At 33.1% G+C, this 14,526-nt stretch overlaps 1 protein-coding gene across 18 annotated transcripts in view; it reads right to left on the reverse strand.

The window, feature by feature from the left end:
* Positions 1 to 14,526, reverse strand: part of ARL6 (ARF like GTPase 6) — a 41,712-nt gene that overhangs the window by 12,804 nt on the left and 14,382 nt on the right. For all 18 annotated transcript variants that reach the window (XM_081798326.1, XM_031019607.2, XM_031019611.2 and 15 more), the window contains one exon: positions 13,329 to 13,423. In XM_081798326.1, the coding sequence (XP_081654452.1) occupies positions 13,329 to 13,423 (95 nt within the window). The remainder of the gene's footprint in view (positions 1 to 13,328; positions 13,424 to 14,526) is intronic.

The following is a 14,526-nucleotide window of genomic DNA, read 5'->3' on the forward strand; positions in this document are numbered from 1 at the left end:
CTCTCTGACAAATAAATAAATAAAATCTTAAAAAAAAAAAAAAAAGAAAAGGAAGACATCCGCCCTCTGGTTGGAGCTTTAAAACAAAGATGAGTGAGGTGGGAGTTGGGGCTCAGTAAGCAGTTACTGAGCAGTACCTACACAGGGGTCAAATATTTTGTTTTGTTTTTACTGTCAATAGAAAGGAGTCAAACTTCAAATGAAAGTAGAAGGGAGACAAACAAGATCTTGATTTTAGATTTTAGTAACAGGTTAGAAGTAACAAACTAGATACTTTAACAAGATATTTTACCTTGTTACAACTTTGGAAACGTTTTTCACTGTTTTGAATAGATAATACATTTAAATAGTTCAACATTCAGAGGACACAAAATGGTATACAGTAAAAGAATCTCCCTCCCACCTGTCCTAGGCCATCCACTCGTCCGCTCTAGAAGAGTTAACCTATATCACCTATTGCTTGGCATCTTTTTAGAAGTATTTGCAAAAACTTATTATATATTACACTCTTTATACAAATAGTAGCAGACTATCAGTTTTATATCTTTTGCTTTTCACTTAATTTCATATCTTGGAGCCTGTCCCATACCAGTAAATAAAGAGCAGTTTCTTCACTATTTTAACAGTTGTAGAATATTCTGCCTTTTAGTACTATGTACCATAATTGTTTAATCAGTATCCAGTGAGATATATTTGTATTGTTGCCAATATTTAAAACTATAAACAATGCTGAAATGAATAAAAGTGTACATAGCAAATTTTGTACATGGGCAGTATGTTTGTAGGATAAATTTGGGAAGTAAAGTTGCTGGTTAAAGGATATGTAAATTGCTATTTTGATAGTGATTACTGAAAGGCCTTCCTTTAAAAATTATATCAATTTACACTTCAACAACAATGTGTAAGAATGAACGTTTCCAGTGCCCTTGCCAAAAGTGTTATCAAACCTGTTGATCTTTTTATGATAGTGGATAGGTAAAAAAGTACTATCAGAATATGTTTACTTTGTTTTAAGAAAGGTCAAGAATTTTTCTATATATTCAAAAGATGCTTCTATTTCTTTTTTTACGAACTATTTTATCCTATCCTTTCCCCATTTTTTAAAAGATTTTATTTATTTTTTTGAGAGAGAAAGAGAGGGAAAGCACAAATAGGGGTTGAGGGGCAGAGGGAGAGGGAGAAGCAGATTTCCCTCTGAGCAGGGAGCCCGACTCAGGGCTCCATCCCAGGACCCTGGGATCATGACCCGAGCCAAAGGCAGATGCTTAACCCACAGAGCCACCCAGGCGCCTCTAAGTTTTTATTTTCTATTTTATTGATTTGTAGAAACACTGTAAGTAGTACGGAAAAAAGTCCTGTAGCTGTGATATAAACTGCAAATATTTCCCCTTGCTTGTCATTTGCCTTTAACTGCTCATGGTTTGTTTTATAATTAAAAACTTTTTATATAGTCAAATTCATCAATCTTTTCTTTTAGGATTCTGGGTTTTGTGTTAGAGTTGGAAAGACCTCCTCTTGCCCCAGAATTATTTTAAACTTCTCCCATAGTTTCTTCTACTGCTGCATTGGTGTGATTTTTACATTTAAATATTTAGTCCAGCTAGAATTTACCCTGCAACAGAGAATGTCAGAATGGATAAAAAAGCTACACATAACCATATGATGTTTACAAGAAACACACTGAACATAAGGACACAAACAAGCTGAGAGGAAAAGGATGGAAAAACATGCATACACATAAATGTAAGAAAGCATGCTAGGCTACACTATAATCAGACAAAGTAGTGTTCAAGATGAAGGGGAAAAGAGGCATTTGTTGTTGTACTCTGTGCCGTTTATTATATGTCAGTGCTTTTTTAAAGTTTTTATTTAAATTCCAGTTAGTTAACATACAGAGTATTATTAGTTTCAGGTGTACAATATAGTGATTCAACACTTTCATACAACACTGTATGCTCATACAACACCCCATGCTCATCACAAGTGCCCTCCTCAATCCCATTACCTATTTAATGACTGAGCCACCCAGGCGCCCCAATCCCATTACCTATTTAGCCCATCCCTCACCCATCTCCCCTCTGGTAACCATCAGTTTGTTCTTTATAGTTAAGAGTCTGTTTCTTGGTTTGCCTCTCTCCCTCTTTGAAAAAGACAGACATTTAAAAATTATGAAAGTGTCACTCACTCAAGAAGACAAAACAATTTTAACTGTATATGCATCTAATAAATGAACACTATCACCTGATATTTATAGACCCTTCATCCAACAATAGCAAAATACGTATTTTACTTAACGGCAGATGGAACATTCACCAAGCCAGACTATATAGGATGACCCAATATTTCTAAGGATGAAATCATCCAGAATATGTTATTCCATCAAATGGAATTTAGAAATCAATAACAAAAAGAAACCTAGAAAATTCCCATATATTTGGGAAATTACATAATACGCTACTAAATAATCTAAGAATCAAAAAAGAACTCACAAGGTAAGTTAGAAAATACTTCAAACTAAATAATAAAGGAAACAAACATATCAAAATTTGTGACATGTAACTAAATCCTTAGAGAATATGTATTGCTTTAAATGCTCATATTAGAAAAGGTGTAAAATCAATGATTTCCACTTCCATCTGAAAAAGGCAATAGACAATGAAATACAATGTAAGTATAGAAATTTCATAATAAACCAAAGAACAGAAATTAACAAAAATTTTTAAAAAACAAACCAACAGAAGAAATTAACAAAGCCAGAGTTCTTAAAAAGTTAAGAAAACCAATAACCTCTTCAAAAAATTGAACAAGAAAAAATGGAGGAAACATAAATTATCAATATCAGAAATGAAGGAAGATACACAGATTTTACAGACATTAAAAGGAGAGCGAGAGGATATTATAAACAGTTTTATGTCAGTAAACTTGACAACATAGATAAATTTTAAAATCTGGTCAAAAATTACCAAAAGTGACCCAAGGAAAAATACCAAACTTTAATAGCCTTATATCATTTAATGAAATCTAACTCCTGATTCACAGTCCCTCTTACTCCCCCATACTCCCGCACACATACAAAATCCCAACCCCGATGGCTTCATTCATATATTCTATCTAACATTTAAGGATGAAATAATACCAGTTCTATCCAATCCAAAAAATAAAATAAAAAGAGAAAGAGTAAATATTTTCCAACTCATTTTATAAGGCCTCTATCACCCTGATGAATAAAGCATTTTAAGAGAGTTACAGACCAAAAACCTTATGAGCACAAAAACAAAAATTTTTAATAAAATGTTAGCAAATCCAACTGAATGATATATCAAAAGGTTAATATTCAATGGTCAAATGAGATTTAACCCAGGAATGTAAGCTTGGTTTAATATATGTGAATACAGTATAATATTATCATTGTAATAGATGTAGAAAAAGCATTTGGTAAATTTTAACACTAGGTTATAATGGAACATTTTGAAAAACTAGGAATAACAGAAAATTTCCTTGACCCAATAGAGATATAAGCATACCCTAGTGAGCATCATAATCAGTGGTAAAATATTAAATGTAAAGAATGGAAATAAGATACAGAAACAACCTAAGTATCTATCAATGATGAATGATAATGATAGTGAATAACATGGGCTTGAATTGTGCAGGCCCACTTATACGTGCCTTTTTTTCGATAAATATATTGAAGAATATTTTGGAGATTTGCAACAATTTGAAAAATCCTGTAAACAAATCACGAAGCTTAGAAACACTGAAGGAAAATTAAGAAAAAGTTAGGCATCTCATGAATGCATAAAATATATATAGAAATGAGATGATTTTATCACTTAGTACCATAAAAGATATACAAATCTATTATAAAAAGTTAAAATTTATTAATTCTTATGCACATATAGACCAAATATGGCAGCATTCACAGTTGAGAGAAATGCAAACAAGTGTAAAGATGCAGTATTAAATCATAACTGCATAAAATTACCTGTAGTAATACTCTACCGCTGTAATAATTTCATAGCCACCTCCTGTAGCTATTGCAATGACCTCAAGTGTGGAAGTATCTGCTTAAAATGCTATGTGATACTAATCATCTCTATGTGAGCAGTTCCTTTCTCTAGTAAATTGTGTGTATCACAAAAAGCTGTCACAGTTCTCATATATTTTTTCATCTTATTTTGTGTAATACTGTAAATCCTGAATTATACCATGGGACCCATACAAAGTGCCACCAGTCATGCTGGAAATGCTCCCAAGAACCGGAGAAAAATCATGACATTACAAGAAAAAGTTGAATTGTTTGATATGTATCATAGATTGAGGTCTGCAGCTCTGGATGCCCACCATTTCAAGATAAATGAAGCCAGTATAAGGGCCATTGTGAAAAAAGAAAAGGAAATTCATGAAGCCATTGTTGTAGTTACACCAGCAGGCATGGAAATCTTGCACTTTTCATGAAATACCTTTTTACCTTGTATTGAAATGTAGCTTTTATGTGGGTGCAGAATTGCTATAAGAAAGGCATACCTATAGATTCTAACATGATTCAAGAAAAAGTGAAGTTATTATATGAACATAAAGCAATAGGAAGGTGGAGAATTTAATGCTAACAAAAGATGATTTGGTAATTTTAGAAAGAGGTCTGCCTTAAAAAATGTCAAGATAACAGGAGGAGCAGCTTCTGCCAACCAAGAGGTAGCAGACAGAATTTCCATAGGTTGGGGCGCCTGGGTGGCTCAGTCATTAAGCGTCTGCCTTCGGCTCAGGTCATGATCCCAGGGTCCTGGGATCGAGCCCCGCATCGGGCTCCCAGCTATGCGGGAAGCCCGCTTCTCCCTCTCCCACTCCTCCTGCTTGTGTTCCCTCTCTCACTGTGTCTCTCTCTGTCAAAAAAATAAAATCTTTAAAAAAAAAGGATTTCCATAGGTCATTAAGAAAATCCCTGGGGAAAAAGGGTATCACCTGAACAGGTTTTTAATGCAGGAAAAAGTGCCTTATTCTGGAAAAAAAAAATGCCACAAAGGACATTTATTAGTAAGGAAGAGAAGCAAGCACCAGGATTTAGGGCAGGAAGAAAAGTAGGAATAAGACAAAACTTACCATTTTTATTCAATATTGTACTGAAGGCCCTAGCCAGTGCAATAAGACAGGAAAAAGAATAAAAGACATAAAGGCTAAAAAGGAAGCAGTAGAATTTTTGTTGTTGTTGACTTTAGACAGGGAAAATTCTAAGAAATGTACAGAAGAACTATTAGAATAAATATATTTAACAACCTCCCAGAATACAAAGTCAGTATTTTCACATACTAGCAATGAACCATTAGAATATGAAATATAATATACTATTTATAATAGCTTCAAAAATATAAAAAAAACTTATGGATAAGCCGAATGAATGATGTGTAAGACCTCTATAGAAAACCATAAAAGACAGGGAAATTGAGAAAAGGATAAACATATTAAGTGACATACCATGCTCATGAGTTGGAACATGCAGTGTTAAGTCCAATGTTAAGATGTCAACTATCCCCAAATATAATAAAATAAAATCTCAGCAGGTTTTTAAAAAAAATTAGTAAGCTGATATAAAAACTTATTTGAAATATGGAACACCTAGAACTACCAAAATCATCCTGAAAAAGTAGACCAGGATTGGAAGATTTTTCCTATCTGACTTCAAGATTTATTATAAATTCATGGTAACAAGCCAAATGTGAAAGGACATAAAAGAGATCAATGGAATAGAACAGAGTCCAGAAACAGGTGCACATATATACAGTCCAATTAAATTCAAGAAGTGTGAAAGTCAAATGCTTTTGACAAGTGATTCAGTGAAAAAAAATTTTTTTCCAACAAATACATTTTGGGATAATTGGGTATCTGTAAGAAGAAAGTGCAAAAATTAATTCAGGATAGATCCCAGGCCTAAACATAAAAGCCAGAACTATGAAGCTTCTAGAAGAAAACATAGGAGAGTATGTTAGTAATCTTAGGGTAGGCACAGATTTTTTTAGGGAGTACATAGAAAGCTTGTATTTAAAAAAAAATTGATAAATTATACTTCATCAAAATTAGATATATTTGTTCATTAAAAGATACCATGAAGAAAATAAACAGGCAAGCCACAGACTGATGAGAAATCTTCAAAACACATATATTTAACAAAGGTCTCCTATCTAGAACTTATAAAGAAATGTTAAATTTTCAATAATAAGAAGACAAACAACCAAATTAATGAATGGGCAAAAGATTTAAAAAGACATTTTATAAGAGAATGTACAAGATTGGTGAATAGAATATGCAAAAGGGCTCAACATTAATAATCATCAGTAAAATACAAATTAAAAGCACAATGAGATCCTATTATATACTCAGTAGAAAGGCTAAAATGAAAAAAACCAACATCAATCTTGGAGAGGATGTGCATAAACTAGAACTCTCATTTATGTTACTGGCAATGTAAAATAGTATGACCACTTTGAAATTCTTTAAATATCGCCCATACATCTATCCTATGACCCAGCAGTATCATTCCTAGGAATTTTTTGAAGAGAGAAAAATATGTCTATAAAAAGCCTTTTACAAGAATGTTCGTATCAGGTTTATTCATACTAGGCCTAAACTAGAAACAGTCTAGATGTCACTCAACAGGATACTGGATAAACAAACTGTGATATACATACATAATAGAATGTTACATAGAATAAAAAGGAATAATCAAGTGATACATAAAACAACACAGATGGCTCCCCAAAACATTATGCCAAATAAAAAAACTTATGCACGAAAATGTATGTGCCTTTACCCCCATTTATATGAAACTGTAGAATAGGCAAAATTAATCTGGTGATAGAAATCAGATTAGTTCTCTGGTATGAGGTGTTAAGTGTTGATTGTGAAGGGGTGTGAAAGTACTTTCTGGGGTAATGAAAATGTTGTTTCTTGACAGGCAGTGTAGTTATATGTGTACGCATTTGTCAAAATTATTGAACTATGTCCTTAAGATCTGAGCATTTGACTGTAAACAGCTTATACTTCAATTTTAAAAAGTTCACATATAGGGTGACCGAATGCATTGAAAAAACAAGACTCATCTATATATTGCCTACAAGAGACTACTTCAGAACCTAAAGACACAGACAAACTGAAAATTAAAGCATGGAAAAAGATATTCCATGCAAATAGAAGCAAAAGAAAGCTGGGGTAGCAGTACTCATGTCAGATAAAATATATTTTAAAACAAAGATTGTAACAAGAGACAAAGAAAAGCATTGTATAATGATAAGAAATCAAGAGGATATAACAATTGTAAATATCAATGCACCCAACACAGAAACATCTAAATATATAAAGTGTGTATTAACAGACATAAAGGGAGAAATTGACAGTAATACAGGAATAGTAGGGGGCTTTAAGACCCCATTTACATCAGTGGATACATCATTTAGACAGAAAATCAATAAGGAACTTTGCTCAGTGGCTTTGAATGAACATATTAGACCAGGTGGATTTAACAGATATATACAAATATTCCATCCCCAAACAGCAGAATACATTCTTTTCAAGTACACATGGAATATTCTCCAAGACAGATGATCACATGTTAGGCCACAAAACACATCTCAATAAATTTAAGGAGACTCAAATCATATCAAGCATCTTTTCTGACCATAACAGTATGAAACGAGAAATCAGTTACAAGAAAATGAACAGAAAAATACACAAACACATGGAGACTAAACAACCAATGGGTCAATGAAGAAATCAAAAAGGAAATAAAAAAATACTTAGAGACAAATAAAAATGAAAATGCAATTCTTCAAAATTGTAGGGAAACAGCAAAAAGCTGTTCTTTTTTTATAAAGATTTTATTTATTTATTTTTATTTAAGAGAGAGAGAGAGAGAACATGAGCAGGGTGGGGGGAAGGCAAAGGGAGAAAGAGAGAATCTCAAGCAGACTCTGAACTGAGCCCAGAGCCTGAAGCAGGACTTGACTTCAGAACCCTGCGATCATGACCTGAGCTGAAATCAAGTTGGACACTTCACCAATTGAGCCACCCAGGCACCCTGCAAAAGCAGGTTTTTTTTTTTAAGATTTCTTTTTTTGAGAGAGAGTGTGTGCAAAGGGGCAGAGGGGCAGAGGGAGAGGAAGAAGGAGAGAAGCAGATGCAGGGCTCACTTCCCACGACCCATGAGATCATGACCTGAGCTGAAATCAAGAGTCCGACACCTAACCAACTGAGCCACCCAGGCACCCCTCACAAAAGCAGTTCTAAGAGGGAAGTTTATAGTAATATAGGCCTACATCAAGAAACAACAAAAGAATCTCAAATAAACATTATGATCCTTTATACCTAAAAGAAATAGAAAAAGAACAACAAACAAAGCCTACAGTTACTAGAAGGAGGAAATAAAGTTCCAGGTGGAAATAAATGAAATAGAGACTAAAAAGTCAACAGAAAAGATCAATGAGACCAACATAAACAAAACTGATATACCTTTAGCCAACCTCATCAAGAAAAAAAGACAGAAAGGACCCAAATGAATACAATCAGAAATGAAAGAGGAGAAGAACTGAAAAAGAACCACAGAAATACCAAGGATTATAATAGACTGCTATGAAAAATTATATGCCAACAAATTGGACAACCTAGAATAAATGGATAAATTCCCAGAAACATACAATCTTCCAAGACTGAATCAGGAAGAAATAGAAAATCTGAACAGACTGATTGCTAGCAACAAAACTGAATCAAAAATCAAAAGACTCCCAATAAACAGAAGTCCAGGACCAGTGGGCTTCACAGGTGAATTCTACCAAACATTTAAAGAAGAGTTAATACCTATCCTTCTCAAACTACTCCAAAAAATAGAAGAGGAAAGAAACCTTCCAAATTTATTTTAAGAGGCCAGCATTACTCTGATACCAAAACCAGACAAAACATTCTAAAAAAATATTACAGGTCAATATTCTGGATGAACATAAATGCAAAAATCCTCAACAATCGCCAATTGAAATCAACAATACATTAAAAGGATCATACACCATGGTCAAGTTAGATTTATTCCAGAGATGCAAGGATGGTTCAATATTAGCAAATCAATCAACATGATACACCCTATTAACAAAATGAAGGATAAAAACCATATGATAGATGCAGAAAAAAAGCATTTGACAAAATACAATATCAGTTTATGATAAAAAACTCTCAACAAAGTGGGGTTAGAGAGAATATACATCAACATAATAAGGCCAACATATGAAAAATACACAGCTAATATAATACTGAATGTTTTTCCTCTAAAATTAAGAATAAGACAATGATGTCTACTCTTGCCACTTTTATTCAGCACAGTATTATAAGTTGTAGTCACGGTAATTAGACAAGAAAAAGAAATAAAAGGCATACAAACTTGGCAGGGAAAGGTAAAACTGTCACTCACTGTTTGCAAACGACATAGTATACACAGTAAACCCAAAAGTTCCACCAAAAACTACTGGTACTAATAAATGAATTTGGTAAAGTTGCAGGATACAAAATTAATATACAGAAATCTGTTGAATTTCTATACAGCAATAAGGAAGCAGCAGAAAGAGAAATTAAGAAAACAATCCCATAGGGGCGCCTGGGTGGCTCAGTTGTTAAGCATTTGCCTTTGGCACAGGTCATGATCCCAGGGTCCTGGGATCGAGCCTCGCATCAGGCTCCCTGCTCAGTGGGAAGCCGGCTTCTCCCTCTCCCACTCCCCCTGCTTGTGTTCCCTCTCTTGCTGTGTCTCTGACAAATAAATAAAATCTTAGAAAAAGAAAAAGAAAAAAGAAAACAATCCCATTTACAACTGCATCAAAAGGAATAAAATGCCTAGGAATAACCTTAACCAAGGAGGTGAAAGACTTGTACTCTGAAAACTGTAAGGCACTGATGAAAGAAACTGAAGACAACACAAACAAATGGAAAGATATACTATGCTCATGGATTAGGAGAATATTGTCCACACTACCCAAAGCAACCTACAGATTTAATGCAATTCCCATCAAAATACCAATACTATTTTCCACTGAAATAGAACAAATAATCCTAAAATTTGTATGGAACCACAAAAGACTCCAAATAGCCAAAGTAATCTTGAGAAAAACAAAGCTGAAGGTATCACAATCCCAGATCTGAAAATATAGTACAAAACTATAATAATCAAAATAGTATTGTACTGGTACAAAAATAGACACATAGATCAATGAAACAGAATACAGAGCCCAGAAATAAACCCATGCTTATATGCTCATTCATCTACGACAAAGGAGGCAAGAAAATACAATGGGAAAAGAGTCTCTTCAATAAATGCTGCTGGGAAAACTGGACAGCTACACGCAAAAGAATTAAACTGAACCACTTTCTTACACCATATACAAAAATAAACTCAAAATGGATTAAAGACCTAAGTGTAAGACCCAAATCCATAAAACTCCAATAAGAAGACTTAGTAATCTCTTGGACAATGGCTGTAGCAACATTTTTCTGGATATGTCTCCTCAGGCAAGGGAAACAAGAGAAAAATAAACTACTGGTACTACATTAACCTAAAAAGCTTTTACACAGTGAAGGAAACCATCAACAAAATGAAAAGGCAACCTACTGAATGGGAGGAGATATTTCCAAATCATATAACTGATAGGAGATTAATATCCAAAATATATAAAGATTTCATACAACTCAACACCAAAATACACTAATAATCCAATTTAAAAATGGGCAGAGGACCTGGACAGATATTTCTCTGAAGAAGACATACAGATGGCAAACAGAAAAGATGTTCAGTATCACTAATCATCAGGAAAATGCAAACCAAAACAACAGTGAGATATCACCTCATACCAGCCAGAATGGCTAGTATCAAAAAAATAAGAAATATCAAGTGTTGGTGAGAATGTAAAGAAAAGGGAACCCTCATACACTATTGGTGGGAATGTAAATTGGTGCAGCCACTATGGAAAAAAGTATGGAGGTTCCTCAAAAAATCAAAATTCTTAGAAGTACCATATAAGCCAATAATTCCAGTACTGGGAATTTATTCCAAAAAAACAAAAACACTATTTTGAAAAGATATAGGCACCCCTATGTGTATTGCAGCATTATTTACAGTAGCAAGATATGGAAGCAATCTAAGTGTCCATCATTAGACGAACAATAGATAAGAAGATGTTGAATTGAATATTACTCAGCCATAAGGGATGAGATCTTGCCATTTGTGACAATGTAGATAGATCTAGAGAGTATTATGCTAAGTGAAATAAGTCAGACAGAGAAAGACAAATAGCATGATTCATTTATATACAGAATCTAAAAACCAAAACAGATGAACAAAACACAACAAAACAAAAACTCATAAATACAGAGAATAAACTGGTGGTTGCCAGAGGGGATGGAGTGAGAGGGATGGGTGAAATAGGTGAAGGGGATTAAGAGGTACAAACTTCCAATTACAAAATGAATAAGTCACTGAGATAAAAAGTACAGCATAGGGAATATAGTCAGTAATATTGTATTAACTTCGTATGGTGACAGATGGTAGTTACACCAATCGTGGTGAGCACTGCATGATGTACAGAACTGTTAAATCACTATATTACACACCTGAAAACAATGTAACATTGTACGTCAACTATACCTCTGTAAAAAAGTAAAATTAAACTTATTAAAGTTCATGTTTACCTCAGCTGAGAAATCCTTTGGGAATCTATCCCAAAAAATAAATGCATCAGTACATAAAGATAACTTACTTGGACAAGGCTTCAGTTGAGGAAACCAAGGTTTCCACTGTATTTGAAGCTGATTTTGTAGGAATCATTTCATATTATTGGTCAATGTTAAAACAGTTTTTGAGGAGAAAATGGAAAGATTAACACAAAGGGAATGCATAATCAAAAATGCATTCTCAACCCAGATAACCCAGATAAAAGCCTGTTAAGTTTTTAAAAGTGAAAGAGTCATTGGGCGCCTGGGTGGCTCAGTTGGTTAAGCGACTGCCTTCGGCTCAGGTCATGATCCTGGAGTCCCAGGATCGAGTCCCGCATCGGGCTCCCTGCTCAGCGGGGAGCCTGCTTCTCCCTCTGACCCTCCCCCCTCTCATGCTCGCTCTATCTCATTCTCTCTCTCAAATAAATAAAATCTTTTAAAAAAAAAAAAAAGCAAGAAAATCTCTAAAAAAAAAAAAAAGAAGTGAAAGAGTCACATAAAATATACAGGCTAGATAATTATTACCCCAAATATCTGAATAAGCTTAAGGTTGTTCAATAAAAATATCAGTTAGTGTGGTTAAACAGGAAGAACTGTTAGAAAGCCCCATGCTATTTCCCATTCTATTTCTAACAAATCCACACTTCTTTTAAGCCATCACCTCTTCCTAAAAGTCATAGCACAAAGACCACTTACTTAAATCTTTTCCCACGAGTGAAGCTAGAAATGCAGTTTCACAATACTTACTGGAGAATTGTATTGTGGAGAAAAAAAAGAATATCTAATAATAGGTAAAATAGAATAAATGGTGGTATACTCATAGAATGGCATTTTAGGCACTATTAAAAAGAATATTTACATATATTCATTTTGACTTGAAAGGATTTCCATAATTTAATGTTCTCTGAGATAGCTAAATGCAGAAGAGTGTAGAGAATATGATCCCATTTTAGTAAATAACGAGAAAAAAATACCAAATTGTTAATACTGGTATCTTGGAAAGAGGGTAGGGCTGGCAGTTAAGAGTTTAAAAACAGAAAAGATCTGTTTTAGAAGAATTCTCAGAATAAATATGTAAGAAATGCTGTGTAATCATACATATATATACATGTATGAAAAGTTGGTAACCAAAATAATTCTAATGACTGTTGAAATACATGGATTTTTACTTCCTTCTTTATTCTTTTCCTGTCTTCATTTTTTGCTATTGACACCTTACTTGGGCAATCAGAAGAACATTTTTATTTTAGGGGGATAAAAAGGTCAGAGACCTGGAAAATACTGCAAAAAGCTTTGAAATTTAAAAAATACATGGTGCTATAGATAGATATGAATTCTGAATAATTACTATATTTTAAAATTCAAAAACAAAGGAGAGTAATATATTCATTAATGTACAGAGCTATTGAATCATTATATTGTACACCTGAAACTAATATGACACTGTATGTTGTTTCAATTAAAAAAATTAAAAATTTTAAATGAGATAATTACATAGAATAAGCAACATTTTCTGCCAAGACCAAAGAACAAAAAAATCATCTTACGTAAACAGACCCTAAAGCACAGATATCACAAACACACACATATACCTGGATGGTTCAGCATAGTATCAAGTTCTTCTTTGGCCACAACCATTCTCAATCTATCACTACTATCAATGACAAAAATAATGGCTTGTCCTTCTCTGTATAAGGAATGAGAAAAATTAAAGATAAAATTATACATTTTTCCATGTTTAGCATTCATTTGCATTTCCTGTGTATTATCTTTTTATTACATATTAGTTTATATGAGTGACTACTACATTACCATCAGTCCTATTTCATGTAAAATAATTTTTTCTCAGTTGGTTGATAATATGGTAAATTTAATGACTTATTTCATAATTTTTAAAAATTACAAGTAAAACCATAATCCTATTACACAGATGCAATCATTATTAATATTTGGGGGTAAGTCAATTTTGACATTTTCTTTGTGTATATTCACATATGAGTACCTACATTTGTATTTAAATGGAATCTTGCTGTTTTATACCCTGCCTTTCTGATATATATATATTTCCTTGATCTTCTTTGCTGTATAGTTTGAACTACTTTTATATGAAACATTAAAGCTCTACACCAGTGTTTCTCAAATATTTCTTACCATAACCATAGTGAGAAATACATTTTACATTAAGGTACAGTAGATCCTTAAGTATATGTAACTATATTTGAAATAAGTTTCCAGAAATAATACTTACAAATAGCTTTTATTTTATTCTATTTGATTTTTTTTAAGCTGATAACCAGCCACTAAACTGGCTTAAAGATTCACTTACAGATCACAGTGGCACTTAAAAAAAATCACTGATTCCCTCTGCACCTTTCTTTTAATGATTATAAAGTATCCCATTGCACAGATATGCCATCGGTAATACTGTGGACTTAGAGATTATTAATTTTTATTATTGTGAAAAACTTTGGAATAAACATCCTCCTGAGTACATTTTTTAAATTTCTTGGTATCTTAAGACTTGTAATTAGGAATAAAATTTCTAGAAATACATACAAAATTTAAAGTTTTAGATAAACATTGACAAACTGTATTCCAGAAATACTTTATCAATTTATACTACTACCAGTATTTTTCCCACCTTTCCAGCATGGCTCTTAACATTCTTTTCCATTTTTGCCATTCTAACAGCATAGTATTTTACACTGTATTTCATTAATTGCTAGTAAAAGTTCAATATGTTTGCATATATTTATTGGACATTTTACCTTTTTTTGTGAATCACTTATT

This window comes from Leptonychotes weddellii, chromosome 1 (assembly GCF_054177405.1).
Source record: "Leptonychotes weddellii isolate Sample4059 chromosome 1, ASM5417740v2, whole genome shotgun sequence".
NCBI classification, from domain to species: Eukaryota; Metazoa; Chordata; class Mammalia; order Carnivora; family Phocidae; genus Leptonychotes; species Leptonychotes weddellii.